The sequence below is a fragment of the Haliaeetus albicilla genome, chromosome 18 (assembly GCF_947461875.1).
Source record: "Haliaeetus albicilla chromosome 18, bHalAlb1.1, whole genome shotgun sequence".
Lineage (NCBI taxonomy): Eukaryota > Metazoa > Chordata > Aves > Accipitriformes > Accipitridae > Haliaeetus > Haliaeetus albicilla.
Window position 1 is genome coordinate 1,489,732 of NC_091500.1, and position 25,441 is coordinate 1,515,172.

General features: G+C 60.0%; 1 protein-coding gene across 5 annotated transcripts in view; it reads right to left on the reverse strand.

Annotated features, from left to right (window-relative positions):
* Positions 1–22,844, reverse strand: part of PTK2B (protein tyrosine kinase 2 beta) — a 30,040-nt gene extending 7,196 nt beyond the window's left edge. For 4 of the 5 annotated variants that reach the window (XM_069805463.1, XM_069805462.1, XM_069805461.1 and 1 more), the window contains exons 1-18: positions 22,801–22,844; positions 7,994–8,241; positions 6,511–6,689; positions 6,289–6,376; positions 5,819–5,898; positions 5,562–5,624; positions 5,137–5,191; positions 4,128–4,268; positions 3,077–3,151; positions 2,876–2,977; positions 2,316–2,433; positions 2,044–2,083; positions 1,908–1,954; positions 1,553–1,606; positions 1,098–1,195; positions 921–1,005; positions 265–365; positions 54–169 (exon numbers count right to left, since the gene is read on the reverse strand). In XM_069805463.1, coding sequence (XP_069661564.1) covers positions 54–169; positions 265–365; positions 921–1,005; positions 1,098–1,195; positions 1,553–1,606; positions 1,908–1,954; positions 2,044–2,083; positions 2,316–2,433; positions 2,876–2,977; positions 3,077–3,151; positions 4,128–4,268; positions 5,137–5,191; positions 5,562–5,624; positions 5,819–5,898; positions 6,289–6,376; positions 6,511–6,689; positions 7,994–8,241; positions 22,801–22,837 — 1,727 coding nt within the window. In that variant the 5' untranslated portion in view covers positions 22,838–22,844. Of the gene's footprint in view, positions 1–53; positions 170–264; positions 366–920; positions 1,006–1,097; positions 1,196–1,552; positions 1,607–1,907; positions 1,955–2,043; positions 2,084–2,315; positions 2,434–2,875; positions 2,978–3,076; positions 3,152–4,127; positions 4,269–5,136; positions 5,192–5,561; positions 5,625–5,818; positions 5,899–6,288; positions 6,377–6,510; positions 6,690–7,993; positions 8,242–20,842; positions 21,114–22,800 lie in introns of those variants that run through there. The other variant, XM_069805464.1, reaches the window with a different exon arrangement.
* Between the last annotated feature and the right edge of the window lie 2,597 nt (positions 22,845–25,441).

The following is a 25,441-nucleotide window of genomic DNA, read 5'->3' on the forward strand; positions in this document are numbered from 1 at the left end:
GCCTTTCCCTGCCTCTCCCAGCCCCGCCTGGCTCATTTTCCCTCCTGTCCTACCTGTGCACGCAGTTGATGGCCTCCAGGTAGGCCAGGGCTTTGCTGATCTGCAGCACGTAGAGGATGAGCGTGGGCACGGCGAGACAGTGCTTGTTCTGCTCCAGGTATTGCCCCAGCTGCAACAGGACGAGTGAGGGGGGCTCAGGGACCGGGCAGGGGTGGGAAGGGTGGCAGGGGGACAGGATGGCTCCGGTGGTGGGACCCCACTCACCTCTCCATAGGGATAGAGCTCCATGATGATCCAGGTGGGCTCCTCTTCCGCGATGCCGATGAGCTTCACAATATGGGGGTGGTCCAGCTTCTTCATCAGCACTGTGGGAGGACCATGTCAGACACCCTGCAATGGGAAGGCCCCCCCTCCAGGAGCCCAAACTCCTGTCCTGGGGTGTAGGGGTAGGTCTCTGCCATGAAACTGGAGACAGAGCAGGAGGAATTCCCAGCAATAGCCTAGTACGTCACCAGAGGGATTGGGGCTCCTGGTTTCCAGCTCCCCAGGGATCTGCATCCAGGTGGTGCCTGTCTGCTCTCACACAAGGATTCAGCAGCTTTTCTTCCCTGCTCCCGATAGCCAACCCTCCCATAAACCAGGTATTTTGGAGAACAGCCCTGCCACAGGGGCAAGGGCATGGGCCACCTCCCTCCTCCTGCTCTGTCCTGCATTGCAATGGCAATTTGTCCCCAAACAGGGACTAGAAGATGCCAGGACAGGGTATCTGCCATCCTGTCCGTAACACCCCACCGTTGCAGTGCTGCAGACACCACCAGGCCCCCCACATCTGTCCTCTGCCCGCCTATGTGAGCCCCAGGGTGGGGGCTGAGCCGGCTCCAACCCCCCCCCCCGATGGGCAGCAGGACCACCCGGCATACCTGCTTCGCTCAGGAACTTGTCCTTGTTCTCCGGGCTGCAGTCCTTCTTGCAGGTCTTCACGGCTACATTGACCCGCTCGCCTTTCTGCAAGGAGAAGGAGGGGTGGGGGCTGCTTTACCCCACTCCCCCCGGCCGCGGAGGAGGCAGGCAGGGCAGGGAGAGGGCAGAATGCTCACTGGGGTGGTGTAGATCCCCTCGTAGACCTCTCCGAAAAAGCCTTCTCCAAGGATCCTGCCCAACGTGATGTCCTCCCGGGAGATCCCGTAGTGCTGGACTTCACGAACAGGGGAGCAGGGCAGAGGTGGCAGTGCCAGCAGGCAGAAAGCTGCCTGTACCCCTGCCTATTCCGTGGGCAGAGCCCCCATACTAAGCAGGAGATATGGGCAATCCCTAGGTACCAACCCTCTCCATCACCCCCTCGGCAAGGACCCAGAGGTCCTGCCCCATGGCACATGGGGTGATCCCAGCTCCTTCAGCCCCTCTGGGGTGGGTAAGGTGGGCAGTGCAGGCAAAAGCTTGTTCCCAGCTTTGGGGGAATGGTGTAGGAAATTGGGGTGGGCAGGAGGGGGTGGGAGGGCTTGGCTGCGGTGTTGGGAGATGGGCAAGAGGGCACCCAGGGGATGGCACCTACCTCCAGACCTCGGTCTTGTGGACTCATCAGGGATTTCAGCATAAATATCAGAGTCTAGGGCAAGAAGGAGGTTGCAGGCAGGGATTCAAGCAGCTCACCGGGCAGGGGGGTTTCTTGCAGCATCCCCACGGGGTCCAGCCTCCAAGCCCAGAGCAGTCCCCGCAGGGACCTCGGTCATCAGGAGTGTGTAGGATGCCAGCCTAGCCCTCCTCTGGGATGCTCGGCTGCATCTCACCCCCCCCAGGCAAAGGGCTGGGGGTGTCCAGTTCCACCAAACCCCCAAATCCCCATACACCAGTGTCCCACAGCCCTGCCTGTATCCCCCAGGAAAGGAGGAGAAGAGCCAAAAACTCACCCACGCTCACGCTGTCTGACAGCGTGAACTGCCTCTCCTCCAGGTGCCTGTGGGGTGGGAAGGGGTTGGGGTCAGGGAGTGGGGTGGGGGGACAGGACGGGGTCCCAGCCCCACTCCAGGACCAGGCGCTACTCACGGGGCCGGGATCTGCGGCAGGCTGATCCTCTTCTCCCGCTCTGCGGAGAGAACAGCGGACAGTCAGTTCCCAGCCACCCCCATCGGAGCCTGATGGGCGCTGGGCCCCCCCCCGACCAAATGCCTCAACCACACGTGCAGTGAGTTTGGTGGGTCTCAGCTGGGGTCACTCTAAAGCCACAGGTGATGCTGTGGCCATGGAGAGAGCGGAGAAGGGCTCGGGGGGGCAGGGGTGAGGACCCTGGCTGGGTCGGTGCCCTCCAGGGCGCTCACCTCTCCTGGGGAAGACAATGAGAGAGGTTTCCAAGTCCCCTTGCAGCCGGCAGTAGCCATCGATGAGGTCGGCCATGTTCTCTGCCTCGGCCAGAGAAGCCGTCTTGATAGCCAGGGACTGGGGGAGACAGCAGGAACAGGGAGTCAAGTGAGCCCAAAGCTGGGGCAGGAGCATGCTGGGATGGGGGTCCCCCATTCCTCTCCACCTTGGGGTAGCTTTGTGACCACCTCCCTGCTCTGCAGCTGATCCCAGTTTCTCCAGCATCATCTTTCCCAGCACCACAGGACACCCCGGTCAACACACCCAGCACCAAACCACCCCTGAGCAGGGGTGGACCCTTGGGGCAGGGGCACCCCTGGGACAGCCTGGACGTGTCCTGCTTTGGGGGACAGTCTCCTCTTGGCTGGGGCTGGAGGCAGGAGCTCTCTCGGTGGAAACAGAACCATCCACCAAGTCCTGCCTAATCCACAGGGATGCGATGCCACCCCACGGCACCGGAGGATCCCCCATCCCACCCACACCCCCCAGCACCCGGGGCACCCCCCCAATGCCTCCTCACCTGGGGGGTGCCACTGAGCCCCAGCTGCAGCACAGCCCGGCCTTCTTCCACGCTGGAGCATTTGATGGACTTGATGTGCTTGAATTCGGCCAAGCATGTGGGCTGGGGAGAGAGGCAGAGCCCCGGCGTTGGCTTTATTCACCAATTTAAGAGCAGCCACCCCCCATTCCCCATCCAGCACCCAACACCCCCGCCCCGTACCTTCGCCTCCTTGCTCGTCATCTGCCGGATGCCCTTGGGTCCGATGACCAGGTCCACCGTGATGTTCCACCCTTGCTGGGGGTGGGGGGGCAGCAGAAGGAGGATGCAAATTTTAGGGGGGAGGTACCCCCAGAGCCAGGTCCCCTCCCTCAACCTGCTGCCAAGTGTAAGACACCTTGGAAAAATCACCTTCCCAGCGGCACTTGAAGCGGGGATGGTTTGGAGAGGGGATGGTGGACGGTGCAAGGCGAGGAGCCCAGCGTGGCTGGTTTTCCTCCTCCTGGCCCCAAAGGGGTTCCCAGCGCTCCTGGTTTGCCGCCTTCTCACCCCAAAGGGTTTCAGCAAACTTCAGGCACCGGTTTGCACCCACTGGGTTTGCACCCCTGGGTGCGGAAGGTCCCCAGAGCACCCACCACAGCCCCAGTCCCTGTCAGCTCCCAGCGTCCTCCAAAAAGGAGCCCCCAGACCTTCCCCCTGCTGCGGGCAGGGGGAGAGATGCTCAGCTGCCCCTCAGGGAGGTGATGCTGGGGGGCTGCATGGGGGATATAGGGTTTGTGTCTCCCTCAGGGGGAGACCGAGTGATTTCTAAGCCTTAGAAACACCCCGCAGGGACTCCTCCAAGCCGGGGGTGGCCGAGTCCCCATCCAAGTCCAGGGACCACGGTCCGGGAGCAGCCCACAGCAGGGTGGTTTTGCCCACGCTGCCACTTGCAAGCATCCCTGGTCTGCGCTGCCTAAACAGTGCCAGGGGATGCTTCGGTGTGGGCAGCTCACTGCCCTGCTATGCAGGGTTAATTAACGGCTTGAGAGCACTGATGACTACGGTTGCATCTTTAGCAAGACTCTTCTGGGTTTAAGGGCATGGGAGATGCAGCCTCAAACACCAGCTTGTGATGGAGGTTGTCCTCATCCCGCAGCGGCTCCCCTGCACACTGCCTGGTACAGGGGGGGCACAGCCAATGCGCCTGACCCCAAAGCACCCAGGCAGGGGGATGTCATCCCATCCCATCCCATCCCATCCCATCCCATCCCATTCCATTCTGCAGACTCACAATGAGCTCGCAGCGGTAGCTCTCCTGGTCGATGTTGGCAAAGGTGGAGAGGGTATGGAGGAACTTGAGGATGCACTCCTCCTCCCGCAGCAGTGCGTACTGCTGGAAGGTCTGCTGGATCATCTTCCGAAACTGCTTGGGCTGTGGACACAGTGGCCGCTAGCCATGCTGGGCACGTGGCAGGCACGCAGTGGGGATGTGGGGTGCAGGGGGTACGAGCTGCACATGGACACATGCATGCACACGGAGACAGGCGCACCCATGGACACATGCACACATGCGCTCACCTGCAAATATGAATATGCACCCGCACATATGCACATGCATCTGCGTGCACACCCATGCATGTCCACACGTGTGTGCATGCCAGCATCCCTCCGTGTGTGCACGCTCACTCACGTGTACTCGAGTATGGGCAGATGTGCATGCAAACCAATGTGTGTGCACATGGCCACATGTGTGCATACATACGCACGTGTGTGCGTGCAGGTGCATCATCACATGTGTGAGCAGATGTGCTTGCATGCATATACCTGCATAGATATACATGCATACATATGCACATGCGTGCAAATACACCCTCACATGTGTGAGCAGACATGCTTATACATGCAAATCCACCCATGCACACTGATATACACAGAGGCACATACGGCTCTGTATGTGAATGTACACACAGAGGCAGATACACCTTCACAAGTGTGTGCAAAGCTCCACGAGCGTGGGCAGATGTGCACATACATGTGTGCAAACCCACACATGCACACTGATGCGCATATCTGGCCCCATACGTGCACGTATACACACGTGCGCATGGGTGCATGCGTGCAGATACATCGTCACACGCGTGAGCACAACCGCGCATGTACACAAGTGTGGGCAGATGCGTGCACACGTGCAAATCTACGTGTGCATTTCAATGCAGCCACGTCCGTGCATGATCACACCCCTTGCACCCGTGCACCCAGCCCTGCCTGTCCGCACCCACACCCACGCACACATCCCTCACCTTCAGGTTCTCCTGCATCTGGCTGGGGAAGAAGAGGTCCAGGCCCACCTCTTTCCTGGAGAGCAGAGACCCCCGCGCACATTAATGGCCCCGCAGGGACCCCTGCTCCCGGGGCTGCAGACCGGCGACGGGGGGGGCGGGGGATGCACCAAGCAAAGTGGGTGCTGAGGGGCAAGGGGGTGGTCCTGGGGGAGAAGCCTCCCACCCAGCGCAGGGTGAAATGTTCCCATCTCCCCCTCCTTGCACCCTCCCCATCAGCAGGGCTGATGGCTCCTGGAGGATGAGGAGCTGTGGGACGATAAGGAGCTGCAGGAGGATGAGGAAGGCCATCTGCAGCACCCCAGCTCCTCGGGGCCAGCTGGACAGGGTGTGGGGTTTAGGGGTAAGGGGCTTTCTGCCCAGCAGGACGGGCTGTGCCTACTCACTCCAGGAACTCGAAGTTGGACTTCTTATCCAGCGCGTTTTGAGGCATGTCCTTATAAAACCTCCTGCAAGAAGGGAGGGACATCAGACAGCCACCCTTGCGCTTGCATCCCCCCACCACGTCCTCCCACTATGGCCAAGAAAGAGCTGGAAACTCTGTCCTCTCCTGCAAAACCCTCCATGGCCTCAGCCCTCACTCCCCCGTCCTCCCCAGCCCTCCCACTGCAGCAGACAGGCTGGGACAGGCAGAGACACGTACCTGAGCTCGAGGCAGCCCAGCTGCAGGGCCATGCCTTCGCTCACTTTGCTGGCATAATTCTGCATGTACTCACTTCGGAGCTGCCGAGGAGACACAGGGGTCAGGAGAAAGAGGGGATGGATGCTGGCACGGGATGGTGGCAGGGGATGCTCACAGAGGATGCTCACAGGGGATGCTCGGAGGGTCCATGACCTCCCGCATCCCGTGCTGGGATGCAGCAGGGGCAGGAGTGGGGTGAAGGGGTCGGGACCGGCTATCCCTGATGGACACGCACAGATCCAGCGGAGGGATGGGACCACAGGGGCTGCCTGTCAGCAGCCCAGGGTGAAGGTAAATGGGCTGCAACGTCTTGGGAATCAAGTTTTCTGGGCTGGAGAGGAGGAAACACCCTCCTGGAGCTAGGGGGTGGGTCAGGGTGGCTGGAGAGGAGACCTGGGTGGGGCTAGGAGACCCCCAGGGCCACCTCTGACCTGCTGGTAGAAGTAGAGCAAGGTGGTCCTGTCCTCTTTGAAGCGCTCCATGAAATCCTCCGGCAGATAGCGGATTTGGAGATCGTACCTGGCAACAGGAGAGCCCCTCGATGAGGACCATGCTGGAGAAGCTTTCCCTCTAATGGGGCTCAGAGGTCCCCACGCTCCTGCCCCATGTGGGTTTGGGGACACGGAGAGGGACACCACCACCATGGGTCCTACCTCCACTCAGCCTCCAGGTGCAGGCACTCATACTTCTCCTGCACTTCGCCCACCGTCAGGTCCGGGTGCAGCCAGTGGATCTCATCCGACTTCACGTGCTTCAGGCGGAGCCCATAGCACTCGGCCAACTTGATGTCGGGCCCGATGCGGCCGCTCACCAGGATGGACCTGATCACCTCCTAGGGTGGACAGGAGCAGGGCTGAGATGCGAGCATCCCCAGCCAGGCTCCAGATGAGCTGTAGATAGCAGGAAAACGAGGAAGAAATACAGCAGAACTGCAACAGAAATGTCCCTGGAGCAAAAATGCAGCCTTGGGCACAGCCACCAGCCCCAGCGGTCCCCATGTGAAGCCTTCAAAGATGCCTCCAGCTTGCTCTGCAACAACCCACAGCCTGAACATGCCTCATCCAACCTCCCAGAGGTGTCTTGGTTGGGGATAAAAGCCCAGGTGGGTCATTTCCACCCTTCCTTATGCCTCAGCTGAGCTACACCTGATGCACGGCATCAGTTGCAAGCAGGTAGCAAAGCAGACATCATTGTTGCTGGTGAGCTTGCGGTGCGGCTTGTTTCTCCTGCTCCAGAACTGGGGCAGTGCGGGCAGGGAGTCCCCAGGACCCTGCCAGGCCTCTGCTCTCACTCTGGTAGCCAAAAAGCCAACTAAAAGCTGATTGTTATTAACAGAACCGGTGGCCAAGATGACCCCAGCAAGGAGTGACCACCTCTGGCTTGCTCCACTCCTGCGTCCTGCTGGCTGTGCTCCCACCCCTGCACTGGGGACAGCCGGACCGTTGCCATTTCACGGCTTCACTTGCATTTTCCCTCCCTGGGCATCTCCTTCCCAGCCTGATGAGTCCTCTCCTGCTTGCAGTATGGTCAGGAGAGCAAGAGATGCTGCTGGCCCTGGAGCTGGGTGCACCCCTGGGGTCCCCAGCAGGCAATGGCACCATGACGTGGCCACGGGGAAATGCTGAGGGCTTGGGACTGTGAAGGTCACTGTCCCCTTCATCACCGAGGACCTGTGGTCATGCAGGTCAGCAGGGATGGAGGAAAGGTGGGGACCCAGGTCCTGCTGGTCCCCAGCCTCATCCTGACAGCGCGGGCTGAGCCTCAGCCTTGCAAGGCACTGTCGTGTCCCAAATCCACTTGCTCCCTGCACCACTGTGCCCGGGGATTTCTTCACCAGGGCCTGGGAACTCCTCTTTGCTACCCAAGAAGGGGACCAGCAGCAACTCACTGGGGCCAATCCTTGCTGCAGGAATGGGCAGCGGGGCCAAGGAGCCCTCGCCCTCTCCAAGGGCCCCCTGAGCCGCCAGAGATGGCCAAATTTTCTCTCTGTCCTCCAGGTCTTGGTGCTTCTCAGCCACGGGGCTCTGGGGGCTACCATATCATGGGAAAGGGTGTCTGGGAAGGGAGCTAGCTCTGATGCTGGGCGGACAAAACAGCCCCCCCTCCCCTGCCCTGTCCACCCCCTTGCCCACGCACCCGGATCTCCGTCGTCACGGGGCACTTCACCAGCTTGAAGTTCTTGCCCATGTTGAAGCTGTTGCTGTAGAAGCACACCTTGAGGATACGCATCTCCTCCTTGTCCATCTCCAACGTCCCCATGCCCAGGGTGGCTTCCAGGGTCCCGGCCAGGCTGCGGGAGGAGCTGCTCCGCGGGCGACCCAGCGCCTCGGGGATGGCCGACATCCTCACCACGCCGGGGGTGCTAGGAGCTGAGCATCCCTTCCCTGCGGGACAGACACCGCGCTGGCACGGTGGGGACCTTGGGGAGTGGGGGGTCACCCTGCAGGATGGGGAGAGGGTCAGGGAGATGGGGATGGGAGAGGGAGGGGTGGGATGGGGACAGCGGGGACACCCCCAGGAGGGAAGGGATGGAGAGATGGATGGAGAGAGAAAATAAAGAAAGAAAGAGTGCGACAAAGGGTGCCCTCCGTCCTGCCGTACACTCCTGGCCATGCACAGCCACCGGGTACCCCCGAGCTCAGCACCTCTGGGCAGAGCCTTGTGTCCTTGTCACCTCCAGAGCAGCGCCTATGTGTCCCACCACCTCCGGAGCAATACCTCTGTGTCCCCATCACGTCCAGAGCAGTCCCTGTGTGTCCCCATCTCCTCCAGAGCAATACCTCTGTGCCCTTGTCACCTCCAGAGCAATACCTCTGTGTCCCCAGCACCTCCGGAGCAATACCTCTGTGTCCCCAGCACTCACCATTTTCTCCCCTCCATGAAACCCGGGTGAAGGTTTCAGGCTCCAGCTTCCCAGCACGGGTACCTGCAGCTGCAGCTGCAGTTCAACAACGTGACCTCCCAACCGAGCTGAATTTAGCAGATAGCTTTGCAAAAAAAAACCAATAAAAAGCAAAATGGGGCAAGCAAGCCAGGTTCCTTCTCCCCCGGAAGGGCGATACTTATTTATATTGATTTGCTCTTTTATTTTTAGAGGGGATAAAACCCAGAAGCCTGCTCAAAAAATGTCATTTGAGCCAGAAGGGAAGTGGCTTGAGTTTTCCCTTCACTGAGAAAAACACTGAACAGGGTATGTCAGTCTTGGATGATCTGAATGGATCCAAAATTTTCCTCTTCACGTGGCTTTTGGGTTGCAAGCTGGGCAGGGCTGGCACAGAAGAGGGTTTGCTCTGGATTGCTTTCTCTACCTCTCTAGATATGCATTTGGGCTGAGGCTGGGCAAACTCAGCTCACATAACCCTGTAAGAGTACAGGTATTTCTCTCAGCCCAGCCACTGGCTTCTCAGGAAATCACACAGCTTTGCACGGAGCCTGAGCGAGCAAAAAAACCAGCCAGCACAGCCAGATGCATGGGACAAATTCAGATTTGCAAAGAGCTGCTCCAAACTGCATTTTTGGGGGCATGAAATAAAAAGAAAAATGTGGAAGTTCCCCCGTTAGGCTGCTTCTGAGCTGCAGCCCCAGCTGATCTTGGGCCTGATTAACTGCAAACTGAAGCGTTGCAGCTCTCATGCGTCACTCCGGGTCTGCAACACGGAAAGGTCCTGGTGTGGCTCTGGGGCGGGGGGGCTCCCGGCAGGGCTGGAGGGACAGAGGGGCTGGGAAAGGGCTGGGGTGCCCGGAGGGTCTCCCCAGCTCTGTCCTGCGAAGGCAGGCAGGCTGAGGAACAGACCTGGAAGATGCTGCAGGGAGGGGATGGGGTCGGTGGGACCGGCTGCGGGACGTCCTATACATCCCCCTGCATGGGGCTGAGGGTCTCGCTCTCTCCACGATACCCACGGGGTCGGATGGCCGAGACGGCCTCTAATACGGCGGCAAACAGCATCAGAGCATCCCTCGTCTCACCCGGGGGCAATGCGCCCAAACCTCGCGGCCGGGCTGCCTCGGCGCTGGAGCGGATGGGGAGTGCTCGCACGCAGCCCCGGCAGCACCGACCCGGGGTGGGAGCAGCGAGGATGGGCTGCTGTCACCCTTGCAGGGCTCGGGGGGGAGGCTCCGTCCCATGCCACAAACCTGAACTGCAAGTCCGGGCTGCAGCCATCTCCCCATCGCCGGCCTCTGCAAAACCAAGCACCGATGGGGGAGATGGCAAGAAAAAACATGCAGCCAAGGAGCTGCCGGCAGGACCCCTTCCCAAGGCTGGCTGCTGAGGTTTTCTTCCCCCGTTCCCCCGCTTCTCCTTCCTCGCTGGGATTTGCAGCATCATTTGCACAGCGCTTAGAGGCAGCTTCGCTGTAATTACAGCTCCGTGCGAGCTTGCGAGCTAGCGGGACGCTGCGTGCTGCCTCCCGCAAGCTTCGGCTTTTTAAAGCAACTCTCCTGAGTCACTGGCCTAAAAATACGCGCGGCGTAGCCTGACACTTTCAGGTCCGTACCAAGGGTTTTGCTGGCAGCGGTGCAATGCGTGGACGGCCCAGACTTTGTTTTCCAGGTTTCTCCAAGGGAACAGGGAAAGAGGGTCCCATCCCCGTGGCTGCGATGGAGCATTGCTACGGCAGCGATGGGATGCTGCGATGCTAACCTTGGACCTGAGCGAGGCAGCAGCACTGAGCTGGGCACTCTCGCCTCTTGCACGGGCCGGCAACGAGCCCAGCCACGCCAGCGGTCACACACTCGTGAGCTCACATGCATTTTTCACAATGAGTTTTGATTTTTTTTCTGTCCTTCACAGCAGTTTCACAGGCTGCACGAGGAGGACCTTGCAGCAACCCACATCCTTTGCAGAACACCCCTATGGCTGGCTCCCTGCAGGTGATGTGCCTTTTAGCCAGATCCCCTTCTCATATGGGCTGCAAGGGCTGGCTGCAGCGTGGACAACCAGGGCATCCCCCCTTGCCCTGTCCTGTCTCCAGCCATGCCGGGGAAGCCGGGGCCATCCCTGCAAGCGATACCATGGATGCTACATGCCTGAGCGACACCAGCCCGCAAACCGCATCCACGCTGCTGCCACCCAGCATCATGCTGTGCTGGATGAGGGTTCCCTGCTCAACTAGTCTTAACCAGGGAGAGGGTCAAGCAAAACCAGCAAGCCCCCATCCCAGCTCGGCAGCAGGCACAGAAATGCTTTGCTTCAGGCTTTGCTACAGCTCTCGCTGCTCTGCAGAAGAAGCCGGTACCCAAAAAGCTTCTCCTCCCAGAAATAGGGAAAATAAAGATTTCTTTTGCTAAATAGCTAAAAACCAAACCCTGTGCTCTCTGGGTTTCAGAGGGACCCTCCCAGGGGGGTGTCGTGGTGGGGACGATGGCCCGAGTCAGACCCCGGGGAGGGGGAGTTCGGCCCTTGGTTGAGAGGGGCAATGGCTGACTTAGGAAGCATGCTGGTATTTCTAAGGGCACATGGACCCAAAATGTTTCGCTTTGGCTTGTCTTCTTTTTCCCCACTTTATCTTTGTTTTCTGCTTTCTTCCTCCAGCCCCATTCCCACAACACGTCCCCTCACACTCTCACTGAGCCCATGGGCCCAGGACCGGGGCTGGATGTCCCCTCCGTGTCCCTACCCTGATGAACGCTGCAGAGAGCATCCCGCAGACGGCATCCCGCTGCCCCTGAGCAGCACCTCCGACCGTCGTGGCTGGAGATGGCCAGGGCTAGAGGCAGCCAGCACGAACAAGGGCACATCCCGTGTTTCGATGTCCCCTCAAGCCCAGCACGGACACAAGGCACGGCTCCAGCTCTCCAGCCAAGCACCCCGCAAACTCCCAGCCCCTGCACAGGTCGAGATGCCCATCCAAAATAAAGCCGGGAAGCGCAGCGAAGGCAGTGCCTGCACCCTGCCTGTGTCGCAGCTGTGCAGCGCCTGGGGGGGCACATCCTCGAGGCCATTTGGCTGGAGGGGACACGTACCCCATATGGACCTGGCCATACTCTGCCTCTCGGTTTCAGGGATGGAGAAGGGGCCCTGGCCACGGCCCGAGCCCCCCGGACCTCCACCCCCTGCCCGCTCGCCTCCTCTCTGGCACGAGGACATGTCCCACCGTGGGGATGTGTCCCACTGGAGCCCGGTTCTGTCCCCAGTGGGGACAGCCGTGTCGTACGTGTGATGCAGCTCCAGCCAGGCAGACAGGGACGGCAGAGCCCACGAAATGAAACCGAGAGCTCGCACTGCTGCCACCGTCACCAACATCCCCTTGCTGCAGGCTCTGTGTTCCTCCCCCCCGGCAGCCTCCGTTGCCTTCTCCTGTGGGTGACACCCCGAAAGGTCCCCACGACGGCTCAGAGCGACCTCCCGTCCCGCACCCCAGCACAGCCCTGGACCAGGAAGTTTTTCCACTTGCTCCCACGTTCTCAGAAAAGTTTGGTGCCGGGGGGTGCCAATTCCTCCAGCCCTACCCTGAACCCCAGACGCACCTGGGCTGACGGCCACGGCCACAGCGACACGCTGAAACCCCACCGAGCTCCTTCCCCAACTCAGCGCGACGAGTTTGCCTGTGCTCAGCCTTCCGCCCACCTCCTCGAGGGGGCGAGGGTCTCGGTCCCACCGTTGCACCCTGGGGCACCCCAGGCACCCAGAGAAGGGGGTGCAGGAGGCAAGTAGGACTTACGGAGAGGCAGCTGTCCCCTCCGTCCCCACACCGAGCCGGCGCTGACAGAGCCCACACTTCCTGCTGCGGTTGACAAGTGTGCGCAGAAGTATTTGCACAGCACCCAGGCAGGCAGGGCCCACGCACAGGCACGCTCACACACGTGCTGCAAGCGGTTGCTCAAGCCTGTTGTACAGATGGGGAAACTGAGGCACAGCTCGCTCCTGCCCGGAAGACCAGTTTGGGTGATCTCAGCACAGGGAGGTGGATGCAGGCAGCAGGCAGAGAAGACAGCTCGTATCGCTCTCCTCTGCAAAACTCAAAGTTACGGTCCTGCTGAGCGATGACACAACCCCGAAGCGCCTGTGCCGGGGGGGGGGGGCAGAATCTGACCTGAAGACCCTGCAGGAAGCAGGGGACGGGCACAACGGTGACCTGCGACTTACCCCAGTCACCCAGGAGGATCTCCAGCTGCCAGACCAGCCCATGGGCTCCAGCATCCCTCATGCCGGGACCCAGCGCATCCCACCCCGAACCATCCTGCCTCTTCTCTCGGCTGCTGCCAAGTTGGATCCCGGCTCCATCCAAGGAAAACACAGCCCCGGGAGCAAGCCAGGGACCTCAGCCCAGCCTGAGTCACCCCGGGGAGCAACATTCCTCAATGGCAGGGGACAGTGCAGGCAGGGCCCCAGCAGGCAGGGCTGCCTGCTCTGCCCCCCCACCCCCAGCCCCCGGTCCTTCCCCTATCTATGCAGGTATTTAAATGACTCATTACTTTATTGCTCCAGTTCCCGGGGGAACAGACAGGCTCTCACCCTGTTTGGCACCTACAGCATCACACTCCAGCCCCGCTTCAGCGCTGAAACCAGTGAGTTTCCACTGTATAACTGGGAGTGGGGATGGGTGCTCTCCAAGCCATCACTTGCGGTGGTCTGACCACCCTGCTGCACTCCCAGCCTTATCTCTCATTCCCCATATCTACCCCAAATCTGCCTTGCCCAGCTCCCATCCATCACTTCAGCCCTGTCCCCCAGAGAACACGGGGAGCAGGTTTTTGCCTCTCCACCGCAGACCCTGGATAGGTATTGAGGGCTGGCAATGCAAAAACATGCCTCAGGGTGCTGCTGGGACCTCCACGACGGCTGGGAGCCGAGTTTCAGCCAGATCCGAGCCTCTGCCATGGGGTGTAATGCCGGCTGTCCTGCCTCCTTGCACAGCTCATTCCTGTCCTCCATCCCCTCTTCCCCTGGTCCTGCCCACCCGGGGCATCTCTCCCCTTTCCCACCAGCGAGGGTTCATCCCTGTGGCATTTCACACCGGCTGGCCTCGGCGCATCCCCGGCACATGCACGAAGCTGCCGGCTTGGCAGCGGGATGCGACGGCTCTGGGAGGTAGGATGCGAGGTGGGATGGCAGCAGGGAGCCTGGTCCAGCGGTGGGAGCCGGCTGGGGGGACCAGGATGGTCCCACTGCCCCCATTCCTCCCCCCCTCCCCGGGGCAGGCAGCGCTGGGGCAGGCTGGGGACCAATGTTTCCTCACGTGATGTCCCCTCAGAGGAAGCCTGCATTTCGCAAAGCGAAGGAAATGACACAGGCTCCGGCCAGCGAGAACAGGCTGCTCCGGAGGGGGGTTGCAACAGGTACAGAAGCGCTCTCCCCTCTGCTAAGGGACCCCCAAAAATGCCCACCCTGCTGACCCCCTCCATCCCTGGTGCAGCAGCTCCCCGTGACAGCCAAAACCACCCCCAGCAGATGACAAGCATCCCGCAGACTTCCTCAGGTTCCATCGCATTTCTGCCCATCTGACACCCATCTTACTACAACAGCAGCCTAGGACCGCTCGTCATGTCTCCTGGGGAGGGGGTTATCCCCCCCCTGCAGACACGCACACCGCTTTTTCAGACTGGGAAAACACCAGCGTGGTTGATTTTGGGTGCAAGGCTGGGCATGGACGCGCATCCCATTGCTCCCCCCACATCCCATCTCCCATCCCAAAGCTTCGACTGCGACCGGCACCCCAACAGCCAGTGAGACGGCCAGTATCAGCGACATGCTCCCGGGGAATTAGAAATAACACCCGGAGAGCTGCCGTCAAAGCCCACGCGCGGCAGCTCAGCTGGAGGGGGTGACTCAGGCACGGGGGAAAGATCTCTGTGTTCCCGGCGCAGAGCAGTGCTGTTTATCTGGAGCCGGTGCTGGGACAAGGCAGGACCATCTGGGGAGGAACGGCTCGCCGGGAGATGGGGATGGCGGCTCTGCGGGCAGCTGCTCGGGGATGAGATGGCAGCCTGCCGGCATGCCGGTACCCAAGGTGCTGGGATGCTGGTGCAAGGCTCCCCATGAGAGTGCACTGGGGAGGGGGGCTTGGGGACCCCCAGCCCCACTTTTTTGGCTGTGGCCAATGCGATGCCTGATCCTGAAGACAAAATGTCCCCCCTGAGCTGCTGCTAACTGCTCCCAGTCACCTCCTCCCCAGGCAGGGGGGTCCTGCAGCCACCCCCCAAGCATTTCATAGGCCCCATGGCTGCAGGGGGGCCACAGCATCCTCCCCCCAGGGCAGACTGCCCAGGTTTCAGACACAAGGTTTGTTACAAGGATCCCTTCTGGTCTGCTCTCCAATAAAAGTCTTCCTGACAGAACTGCCTGAGCATTGCCCCTTGGCCATGCCAGAGCCATCGGCTTCTCCGCGCTGCCCCGACTAGGGGCAATCCCATGGCTGCAGGGAGAAAAAATGCCCCTTGAGCAGCCCCAGTCTTTGTAGGAAGAGGGGTTCACCCTAAATCCCTCATCATTTATGCCAGGAGAGAAACAACTCACACCACAGCCAGCAAAGCTAAGTTTTTATACTCCCCTGCCTGATGCCTGCAGCTGCCAGACACAAAAAGCATCACAGGCAGGCTCCGAGATCTGGTTTCCAGCCCGTCCTACCAAGGGACTGAGGTCTCACAGCCCCACAGAGGTGCTACAATCCTGTATCACTGGGGCTTTCATTCATTCTTACATTTAATAATGTAATTATCACTTCGTGCGTGTTTTTTTTCTTGTATGTCCACAACCAAAAATGGGTGCAACAGTGCTCCAGCCGAGAACAATGCGACTGTGGTGTAACAAAAAGGGTCAAATGTGCCAATAGCCTGGAAGAGCTCCCAAAATCAGGCCTGGGGGGCTCTGAAAACCCTTGAGGGCAGTTGTAGGGGAGATGCTTCTTGCTCTGGGAATATACAGGACGGGGCTGAGACAGCATCCCCAAGCTAAGGGGCTGGAGTGGGCTGGCAGGGCTCAACCCTCCCCACCAAACCAAACCACCCAAGCTCACGAAACGCCATCAGGCTAAAAATAACCCCTGAGCGGCACTCAAAGCCTCCCCTCGGGGAGGGCAAACAGCTTCCTAGGAACAGGGTGGGCGTATTTCCCGGTAACCTTTCTGCCGGAGAAGGAAGCGGAGCGGGCGAAGGCTTGCAGCATCATTTTTGGCACGGCGGGAAGTGTGCCGGCGGGTCCTGGTCGCTAAGCATCCCAGTCGCCAGGCAACCCGTGGGAATCACGGGAGATGCTGCTCCTGCTTCCTTTTGGGAAGGAGGAGGGAAAGGAAAATAGAGGGTCTGTGGTAGAACCCCCCCCTCTACACACGAGGCTGGGAGGGAGCTGGCACCAGGCATCGGCCGTGGGATGCGGCTGGCATCACCACACCAAGGTACCCATCAGGGTCCCTACCGCAGCCAGGGCACCCATTTCTGGGTGCTTACAACAATTCCACTTATTATATTCATCTCAGCTTTCTGAAGAAAACTCATGTCCTCCAAAACTCCTGGATAGGTTGTAGCTTTTTTGGCAGAAATTTCCCAGAAGGTGCCAAGCTGCAGCTCCTCCAAGCCCTTCCCCTGCGCCAGCCGGGAATTTCAAGTTCCAGCCACTTCTCTGCAGCCTGGAAAAGCCCTCGGCCACAGTCACACCACACAGTGATGACCTCCCTCAGCAAAAACCACCAAGCATCAGCTCGGAAGTCACCCCTGAGTTCTGCTTTGAAACTCATTTCCCTTTCCAAACTGCTGGGCTCCACCACTGAGCTCTCTCACTATGCTTGGTAGGTTCGTTAGCAGGTCCCATGCCACCCATTATATTATCTATACTGTCCTCGATGGCTGCAGCACGGCTTTACAGCCACCTCTCCGGTTGGGCTGCGTTAAGAGTCCCAGCACATTCGGCTGGGTTTGCAAAATGTGGAAAGTTTGCATTTCCATGGGGAATTCAGCTGAGTTTGGGAGAAAATAATTGCTGTCATTTAACTGAGTATTTTATTTTCTTGCTCGTCAATCATTTCTGCCACACGCTATCACACTGCTGTGCGGGCTTACGCAAGACTGGCTCGCCACCAAACCAAAAGTTTTTTAATCTTTGCAAAGTTTCCAGCCTTTTTCTCGGAATGATAAACATTTAAAATACCATTTAAAAAAATGAAATAAGCCAAATGACCCTCCAAGGTGCCTTCAGCTCTCTGCCCACCTGGCCTGAGCTGCAGACGCACCAGCTCAGGCCAAAACATGACATTTAATCCCCTTGGACTCCCCCAAACTGGGTGATTTCTGAACTTTTTTCAGTGAGAGATCCCTAGTTTTTTGACCTCAAGGTTTTCTTTTGATTTGGGGCCGGTCCTAGCAGGGGAAAGGCAGCTTTATTTCACGTCACTCCGTCTCTGCAGAGGGCCGGGGCAGCGATGCTCTCACCTATGGAGCAGAGCCGGTTGAACATCCCATGCTGTCTCTGCAAGGGGAAGGGTTTGGAGATGTGGGGGGGATTTCCCCATCTGAAATCCCTCCGTGCTTCAACCTTTGGAGATAAAACCAGGCAGTAAAACGCCCCGGTTTCTGCCAGGTGGAAATTCCCCGTTTGCTGGGCCCCACGGGGACAGGCCAGATCCTGGCAACACAGGCAGGTATTTTGCCTCTGGCTGTAGTGGCAGAGGGAGGTGAAGGCAATCCCCCTTCCTCCTCCTCCTCTTCTTCCTCCTCTGCCCTGCCGTGGCTCAGAGCAGGGAGGGGAGCCCCAGGCAGCCCCCCAGCCCTGCAGCCTGGCCCCCCCCCCACCTGGCACCCAGCCTTGCCCTGCTCTAACCCTGCAACAGCAGCACCCGGCCGGGACGAGGGAAGGAAAAGCCGCCAGCTCGGGGGCCCTGGGAAGGGAAGAGATGATTTCCTTCATGCAGGGGCAGAGGGGTGTGCAGCATGGCACAGCATGCAACACGGCACAGCATGCAACACGGCACAGCGTGCGGCGTGGTCGGGCGTACAATACGGCAAGGTGTGCGACACGGCAGTGTGCAGGGTGTGCAGCAGCTTGCACAAGGCTCAGAGGCAGAGCACCCCAGGCGATACTTGCTAAAGCCAGCCTAGGACACGAGACCAAGGTCAGGTTGCCCGTGGCACCGCTCCTGCTGAGATGGAAGTCTATCAAATCTGCACAAGTAGTTGCATTGGGCTGATGCTGGGTGGGCAGAGCTGGGACTCAAGCGGGGCAGGTACCAGGACTCCCCTGCCAGGCAGGGATGAGGGCCAGGGACAGGCAGAGCTCTCCTGCATCAATTAACGGGGCCAAGATGCTGAAAACCTCCGCGGAAATCACCTCCCCGAGGCAGGCATCACTGTGCAACTTTTCAGTCTCAAGAGCAAACCAGACACTTCTAGGCCACTGTTTTCAAGTTCTCCCCGGGATGAAATAACTCACACCCTAAAAATGTCCGGGCTTTTTTCCCAACAGGAGCCCTGCTCGTGCCTTCAAGTGGCTCTTTGCTCAGACAAGCTGTGGTCTCTGGGGTGTACGGAGTGGCTGCTCACAGTGACGCTGCCTGCCCCAGAATCTGCAGCACTTCCTTCCCTGCGCGGCACCTTTCTGCACAGCGGGGCCATCCCAGTTCAGCCCAGTGCACTAGCTAACTTGCCTTACTGGTAGTTCAGCCAGGGAGAAGCCTCCCCCCTCCCAGGACGTGGCTGCTGGGTTTTCCCCTGTGGGAACCAGACTTCTGCTGAAACTATTTTTTTAGCCATTTTTTAACATGAAACATAGCAAACCGCCCCAAAACAAAAAGCCCAACTGAGTCCTGTGAGGTTTCCCCAGGGGCTGATGGGAGCCGCATATCCAACACGTCATGTTCCTGTTCCCTTTTTGATGCCACTTCCCCAAACAGAGCTGGGTGGCCTCACTGCGATGCCACCGTGGCCACCAGCACTGTCTCTCCCTGCCCCACAGGAGCTGCGGGCCAGCTGGCCAGCCTCATCCCAGGGGAAAACACAGCCAAGTCAGAGGGATTGCCACCCCTCAGGAAGATTTTCCAAAGGAAAAACCTAATTTTACGCTCATGATTCCCTGGGGAAAGATCTCCCTGGGATTTTTGTGCCAGGCATCCTGGGCTTTACCCCTCCTGCGTGCCAGGATGCCTCGCTGGAGGAGACGTGCATATCACATAGGGTCTGCCACCACTGCAATTTGAAACACGAGCAAGGCTTTGCATGAAAGGTTCTCAGCTCCGTCTACCCCTCATGAGTAATAACTCTGCCAGGGAAAAAGCAAAATGATTCAGACACTGCTTTCCCAGCCCCCAGCACCTGGAAGAGCCTTTATGCTGAATATTAATAATAGCTGAGCGCAAAGGCATGGAAACGCAGAGCTTGGTGACAGTGGCACTTGTGCCCCTGCACGCCAGACCTGTGTGTGCCCTTGCACACGCGCGTGTGTGTCTCACTAGCACGTGCAAAGCATTGCTGGCAAAGGTGAGGCTGTGTTTCCCGTGCACACACACCACCACGCACTGTGTGTGCATCCCTGCCCGTCCTCTTCAGACACCATGGAACGGGCAGCCCCTGTCCCCGGCTCTCTAACGCCCATGGCTCTCCAGACACATGCATTCTGCTCCCTTGCAGCTCTTCTTGCTCCGACCCTCACCTATGCCCTTGCAGGCAAGGCTGGGAGCTGTAAATCAGGGCTGCGGACCTGAACCCAAGGGATGATCTGTATCCCAATGCTGCCCTTCCCTGCCAGGTGCCGGGAAGCTCACGGACACCAGGTTTTGGCTCCTGCTACAAGGATCTTTCACCCACAGCCACGCAGAGGTGAACTCGCAGAATCCTCCTCTGCCTTTGCCATGCGGCTGATGCCAGCGGAGCACTTGGAGGTGATTCCGCCTGCGGGAGCGACCGGTGAGAATGGGACCGTTCCTGGGGTGTCCCTGTGCCCCAGCAAGCCCTGCTGTTGCCCCTTCCCCAAGGCTTCCTCCAGCACGAAGGCAGCAAGGAGGGGTACGAGATGGATGCAGTGGGACACTGCAGCTGGCTGTCCCCTCCCTGACAGACCTCGGGGCCCCAGTGGCCACCTCGTCCTGGAAATAGCCCTGTGCTGGGTGCAGTTTTGGGCCAAGACGGGGGTGGAGGACCCTTGCAGCATCACCTTGCCCATGAAGCCCTCACACCACATCAGGCCCAGCCACCAGCGCTAACCTCTCCCCACCTCCCTGCCCTAATGCCGGTGCCTTGTCCAGCGTGGTCCCACTGCCAGCATGGGACGTGCACCCAGCCTTCCCTGGCTGCTGCATGTCACCAGCTCCCCACCGCCTCCTTGGGACAGTCCCAGCCCCATGTGCCACCTCCAAGACCCCCAAGTCCTTCCCGATCCCTGGCCAAGCGGTCAGATATCCCCCTGGATGTCCCTGTCCCATGGGACCCGGCAGTGGGGCTGCCTTTTCCAGCCATGGGATGTGGGGCAGATTTACCTGACCAGGGCTGGGTTAGGAGGAGCAGTGTGTCCCGGGGGAATCCTCCGTTGGGATCACGCATCCCCAGCTGCATCGAATCCCAGCGGGAAGCACACGGGGCTGTTGCATCAGCCCCCTGGACTGCAACGCTCCCATCTCCGGCTTTCCTCCCCCGTGTCCTCAATGGGCGCCGTGCCGTGCCAGTGAGCGCAGGTAAGCAGGCAGGCATGTTTTCCGGCAGGAACCGCCCCGCCGTTGGGCAAACATTGTCGCCAGCAGGAGATAGCAGAGCCCGGGAACCTCCCGAATGCTGGCTGCAGGGTGGGGAGCGTTGGGGGGGGCAGCATTGCACCCTACCCTCGTACCCCCCAAAACTCCCCAGCACCCCAGCACCGCTGCGGGGAGGGCTAAGGAAACCCTGCCCGTCCACCGTGGATGGCCGGCCGTGTTGGGGGACCCCCACCACGGGGTCAGGGGTGCCCCTCTCCTGTGCCCACCCAGGCTCCCATTGCCTGTCCTCCCTCGGCTCTCCCCCCCGTCCCCTCCTGGCACCCAAGCGTGTCGTGTGTCCCCCCTCCCGCTGAGAGCTGGCAGAGGCTCTCACCTTGGCGGAGGGCACAGGAGCCGCCTTTGTTCCCCCCGGCTCCTCGCCCCGGCGGCGGCGGCAGCAGGAACGGTCGATGGCGTCGCCGGCGGGGAGGGTTGGCCCAGTGGGTGAGTCGGTACCGGTGGCGAAACCGCGCCTCCCCAACCGCCCGCTTCCGGAAAGGGCTCACCGGAGCTGCCGACGCCGGGGAGGAAGAGGAGGCGAGAGGCGAGGAAGGCCCAGGACCCCTCACCTGCCCACCCAGCCTTCCCCACCTCAGTCCTGCGGGCGGGTTGGGGCAGGTTTTGGGATCCGTCGGGAATTTGGGCAGGGAGCCCGAGGCGGCCGGCGTTCAAGGCTTGGTTCCGCTTGTACCTTGGAAGAGCTGGCACAGTGAGCCCCTGCTGCAGGGGTTCCCCCCCCCCCAAAACCACGAGTCCGGGGGACGCCCCAGCACCGCGGAAGAACCCAAGGCAGGAAGGAGGACGGTGCGAGAGCTGCCGGGGCCGATGTTCGTGGTCACGGGACGGCCGTCCGGCACCGCCACACCCCCGGGGCTGCAGCAACACCTCCCTACTTCTGGGGTGCACCAGGCCCCCCCTTTAACGCCTGCTTTAACACTCCTCTGAGGACCCCCTCCATGGACGGACACCGAGGCCGGCCACCCAGGCCCCCAGAAGACCTGACCCCGACCCCAGGGCTCTGCCAAAATGGTTTGGGTGGCACTGGGGACACCAAGGGACTGAGGAAGAGCTGGAGGAGGAGGGAAGAAATGGGGTGCACCCCATGCCCCCTGCCCCATGGCATGCAGTGGGGCAGCTGCGATCCTGGGGGTGGTGGGGGTGGCATTCCTGCTGAGCAGGAATGGGGAAACAGCAAGGCAAAACTGGCTGGGCAGTTGCCCAAACCCCGGGCAGGAGCATGCAGGGTCCCAGGGAGCTGCAGCCCCCCCGTGGATCCCTCCCACCCACTGCTTGGCAGGTCCCTGCCGTGTCACCCCATCAATGGCTGTATCCCATCACTCAGCCCCATCACTGGCATGGGGGGGTCCCTCCCTGCGTGGGCATCCCCTGCCTTGGAGGTGGTGTTCAGAGACAGGTCTCACCCCGACTCCTTCCCATCCCTTCCTCCTCCGCTCAGCTCCCTCTCCTCCCCTGCTGCCCCCAGATTACACCCCCCGCAATGTGTGATGCCTGGGAGCGACTGGTGCTACACCAGGCACAACCTGGACATGGCTCCTTCCTGCTACAGCCGCTGGAACACAGTCGGAGCATCCCCGCAGCACGCTCCGGCACCTGGGCACGGAGGGACAGCAGGACCTTCTTGCACCCTGAGACATGCAGGGAAAGAGGCACAGAGACCAAAAAGCTTCTGGGCATGAGCAAGACCCTCTCGGGGACCACAAGAGATTCGGATGGACACGGGTCAACCACCATCACCCTATACCCAGCCCAGCCGCCAGCAGTGCCCGGAGCTCCCGCGGCAGCTCTCCCACGCACGGAGAGCAGCGCTGACAGCCTGCGCCCACTCTCCTGCCCGAAGCCAGCCAAGCTATTTAAATGCCTAAATACCGTCAAAGGGTTGGAGCTACCTCCACACACCTCGGGTGGGCCGGCACCTCCCGGCAAGGACACACGCTGGGCAGCGGGGGCAGCTGGGGTGGGGGGAGAGAGACCCCTCTGTTTGCTGCCGCGGCTCCATGGAGCCAGGGATGTGCATCAGCCCTGCACACTCCTTTCCTCTGCACCCCTTTCCCTCTCCATCCCCTTGTCCCGGTCCCATCTCGCCCACGTACTCCCAGGGAGGTGCCTGGGCTCCACACAAGTTTGGGAAAGACCCTGGCATGCTGCTCCCATGCCCTGGCCAGCACAGCCCCCAGGGAGCAGGGCAACCCTTTCCCCTCTGCTAATCCCTGCCAAAAATTAACCCAACAGCCCCCTCCCCGAGCCCCCAGCGGATTCAGCCCCGTGACTTACAGGAAAGCTGGCTGAACAGCCTGCTGAGCCATCCCATGCTCCTGCACCGAGGGTGAGCTCGTAGCTACGAAAACGCTCAAGAGAAATAGGTTTCCCCCCGCCTCCCCTCTTCCCCAAACCACCCTCTTCATTGGCACAGAGAAAAGCGATAAAATCTGACGGGATTTATTAATAGCACCTCTCCCATCACTAGGGAGCAGTGCTTCGGAAACGGCTTGGAGCATCCCAGAGCTGGGGTGCTTGAGGGAGAAAGGCACCAACTTACTTTTGCCAGGGAGCAGGGCCAGGGCCGAAGGGTCGGGGTGATGGAGGAGGACGCCAGTTGGAGCTCCAGAGCCACCAGCAGATTTTAGGGGCACCGAGAAGGAGCAGAAGTTGTGTAGCGCCGGAGTCGTGTAGAAGAAGCGGGGAGACGATGCCGGGAGAGGCGGCTAGGGGTGTCCTTGGAGCCAGGAGGGTTGGATGGAGCGGTCCCCACTCACTCGAAGCGGGTAAAGGGATGCTGCATGTCATTGCTGCCATCTTGAGGCCGGCCAACCTGTGCTGTCCCCCACAACCTATCGCAAGTTCCAGCAAAGCAGTTATTTTATTATTTATTTTGATAATAAATCTTGTTTTCACTTTTAGGGGGTGAGAAAATCCTTTTCCCAAGTGGCTCAGGCCCCAAAACCCTGAAAACAGCAGGAGTAAGGGCAGATGGGTGTCTGCCACTGGCATTGATGAGGACACCGGCCGTGGCAGTGCAGGGTGCCAAGCCACGGGTGAGATGCTGGAGCAAGACTGTGATGCTCCAGTGGTTTTTGGGAGCTCTCAGTAGGAGCCGGGACAAGTGCTGGCAATGAGGTGCATCCTGATAGGATCATCACGGCCTGTGTGAGCACTGGGGGTCCCCAGTGGGGGTGCTCCCCACCAGCACCCCATCTCTCCTAAGCCCTTGGGAGCAGAAAGTAGGGTCAGGCCATCAGGGTTGGAAGGGGATGGGGGAATCAGGCCCTGAGGGTTAGCAGGAAAGCACCCAATATGGGGCCGATGTGCTCTTCTTTTGCCATCTGAAGGTCCTTGGTGAGAAGACTGCTCAGCTTGCTGGGTCCTGGAGCTCCTCCACCCATGACAACTCCAAGGGGGCCAAGCAGGCAGTGGGGAGGGCCAGTTGGGCTATCCTAGAAGTCACAAATTATCTACTGACATATCCCTGCTCATTGACCCCAACTCCACGCATGCCCACAGACCCCAGGCTGTCCTCCCTCACCCAGCCTAGCCATCAACCTCCTGGTGCCTTGTTCCAGCTACGATGGGTTCATTCAGCCCAGGAGAGCTGAGATCCTGCCAGGGGCTTGGAGGAACCCCAAAGCCCTTCCCTGACACCCCTCGTTGGAGGATGCCTTTCGGTTCTGCCTGGCTCCTGTCCCAGGGAAAATAAATGCCCTCTGAAAGGGGCTCCCTGGGGACCAGGTTGGACATGAAGCAGCTGATGAAGCACCGGGAGAGGCAGGACTGTGCTGGGGTAGGGAATGTGCTCCCCCAGCCCTGGGATGTCAGTGATGGATGGGTCTGAGAAGACCAAATCCGGCCACCTCGGGGCAGCAGGATGACCCCTTCTCCTCCGTCCAGAGCTACTGGTGGTCACCACTGCAGGGTTGGAAGGGTGGTGGCCATGAAGCACAGAGGAAGAGAACTCCGGCTTCAGCACGCGCGGGCATCCGCCCACCTCCGGGCTGTGGGAACTGGTGGCATTGCCTGTGCTGTTGCCATGGGGTTGCCATGGTATTTGTATTTGCGGTCGCCATGGAGACAGGAGAGGAGGCTGGGAGTGGGGGGCTGCTGCCAGGGCTGCCAGGATGTCCCCCAAGCCCCACATGGAGGAGTTACAGGCCTGACCGACCTGTGGTTCCCCAGGTCCTGCTCCTTGCCCTTCTTGAAGATAAGAGTGACGTTGCCTTTCCAGGGGATTGAACCTCCCTGCTGGAGTCTGCTACAAGCGGCTCTGCTGGCTGCGTGTCCTTTCTCCTTCCTGGGTGGGTGGGACAGAAGCCAGGCAGAACAGAAAGGCATCCTGCAAAGGGCGGTATCGGGGAAGGGCTTTGGGGTTGCTCCAAGCCCCTGGAAGGATCTCGGCTCTGCTGGGCTGAGTGACCCATCGTGGCTGAACCAAGACATGAGGACGGGGATGGCTGGGCTGGGCTGGGCAAGGGACTTCCCGGGCAAATGCTTCCAGGGATGGGGCATCCACAGCTTCACTGGGCAACCTGTTGCCATGTGTCACCACCCTCATGGTGAGAACTTCTTCATTATTGCCAATCTAAACCTACCCTCTTCCAGCTTAAAACAGTTCCCCCTTGCCCTGTCACTACAGGCCCTGGTAAAAAGTCTTTCTCCATCCTTCTTTTAAGCCCCCTTTACATATTGAAATATATAATGACCACAGCAAGGTGCCCCAGAGCCTCTCTTCTCCAGGCTAAACGACCCCAACTCTCTCAGCTTTTCTCCATAGCAGAGGTGTTCCAGCTCTCTTGACCATTTTCATAGCCTCCTCTAGACCTGCTCTAACACGTCCATGTCTTTCTTGTGCTGGGGACCGCAGAGCTGGATGCAGGACTCCAGGTGGGGTCTCATGAGAGTGGAGTCGAGGAGGAGCATCACC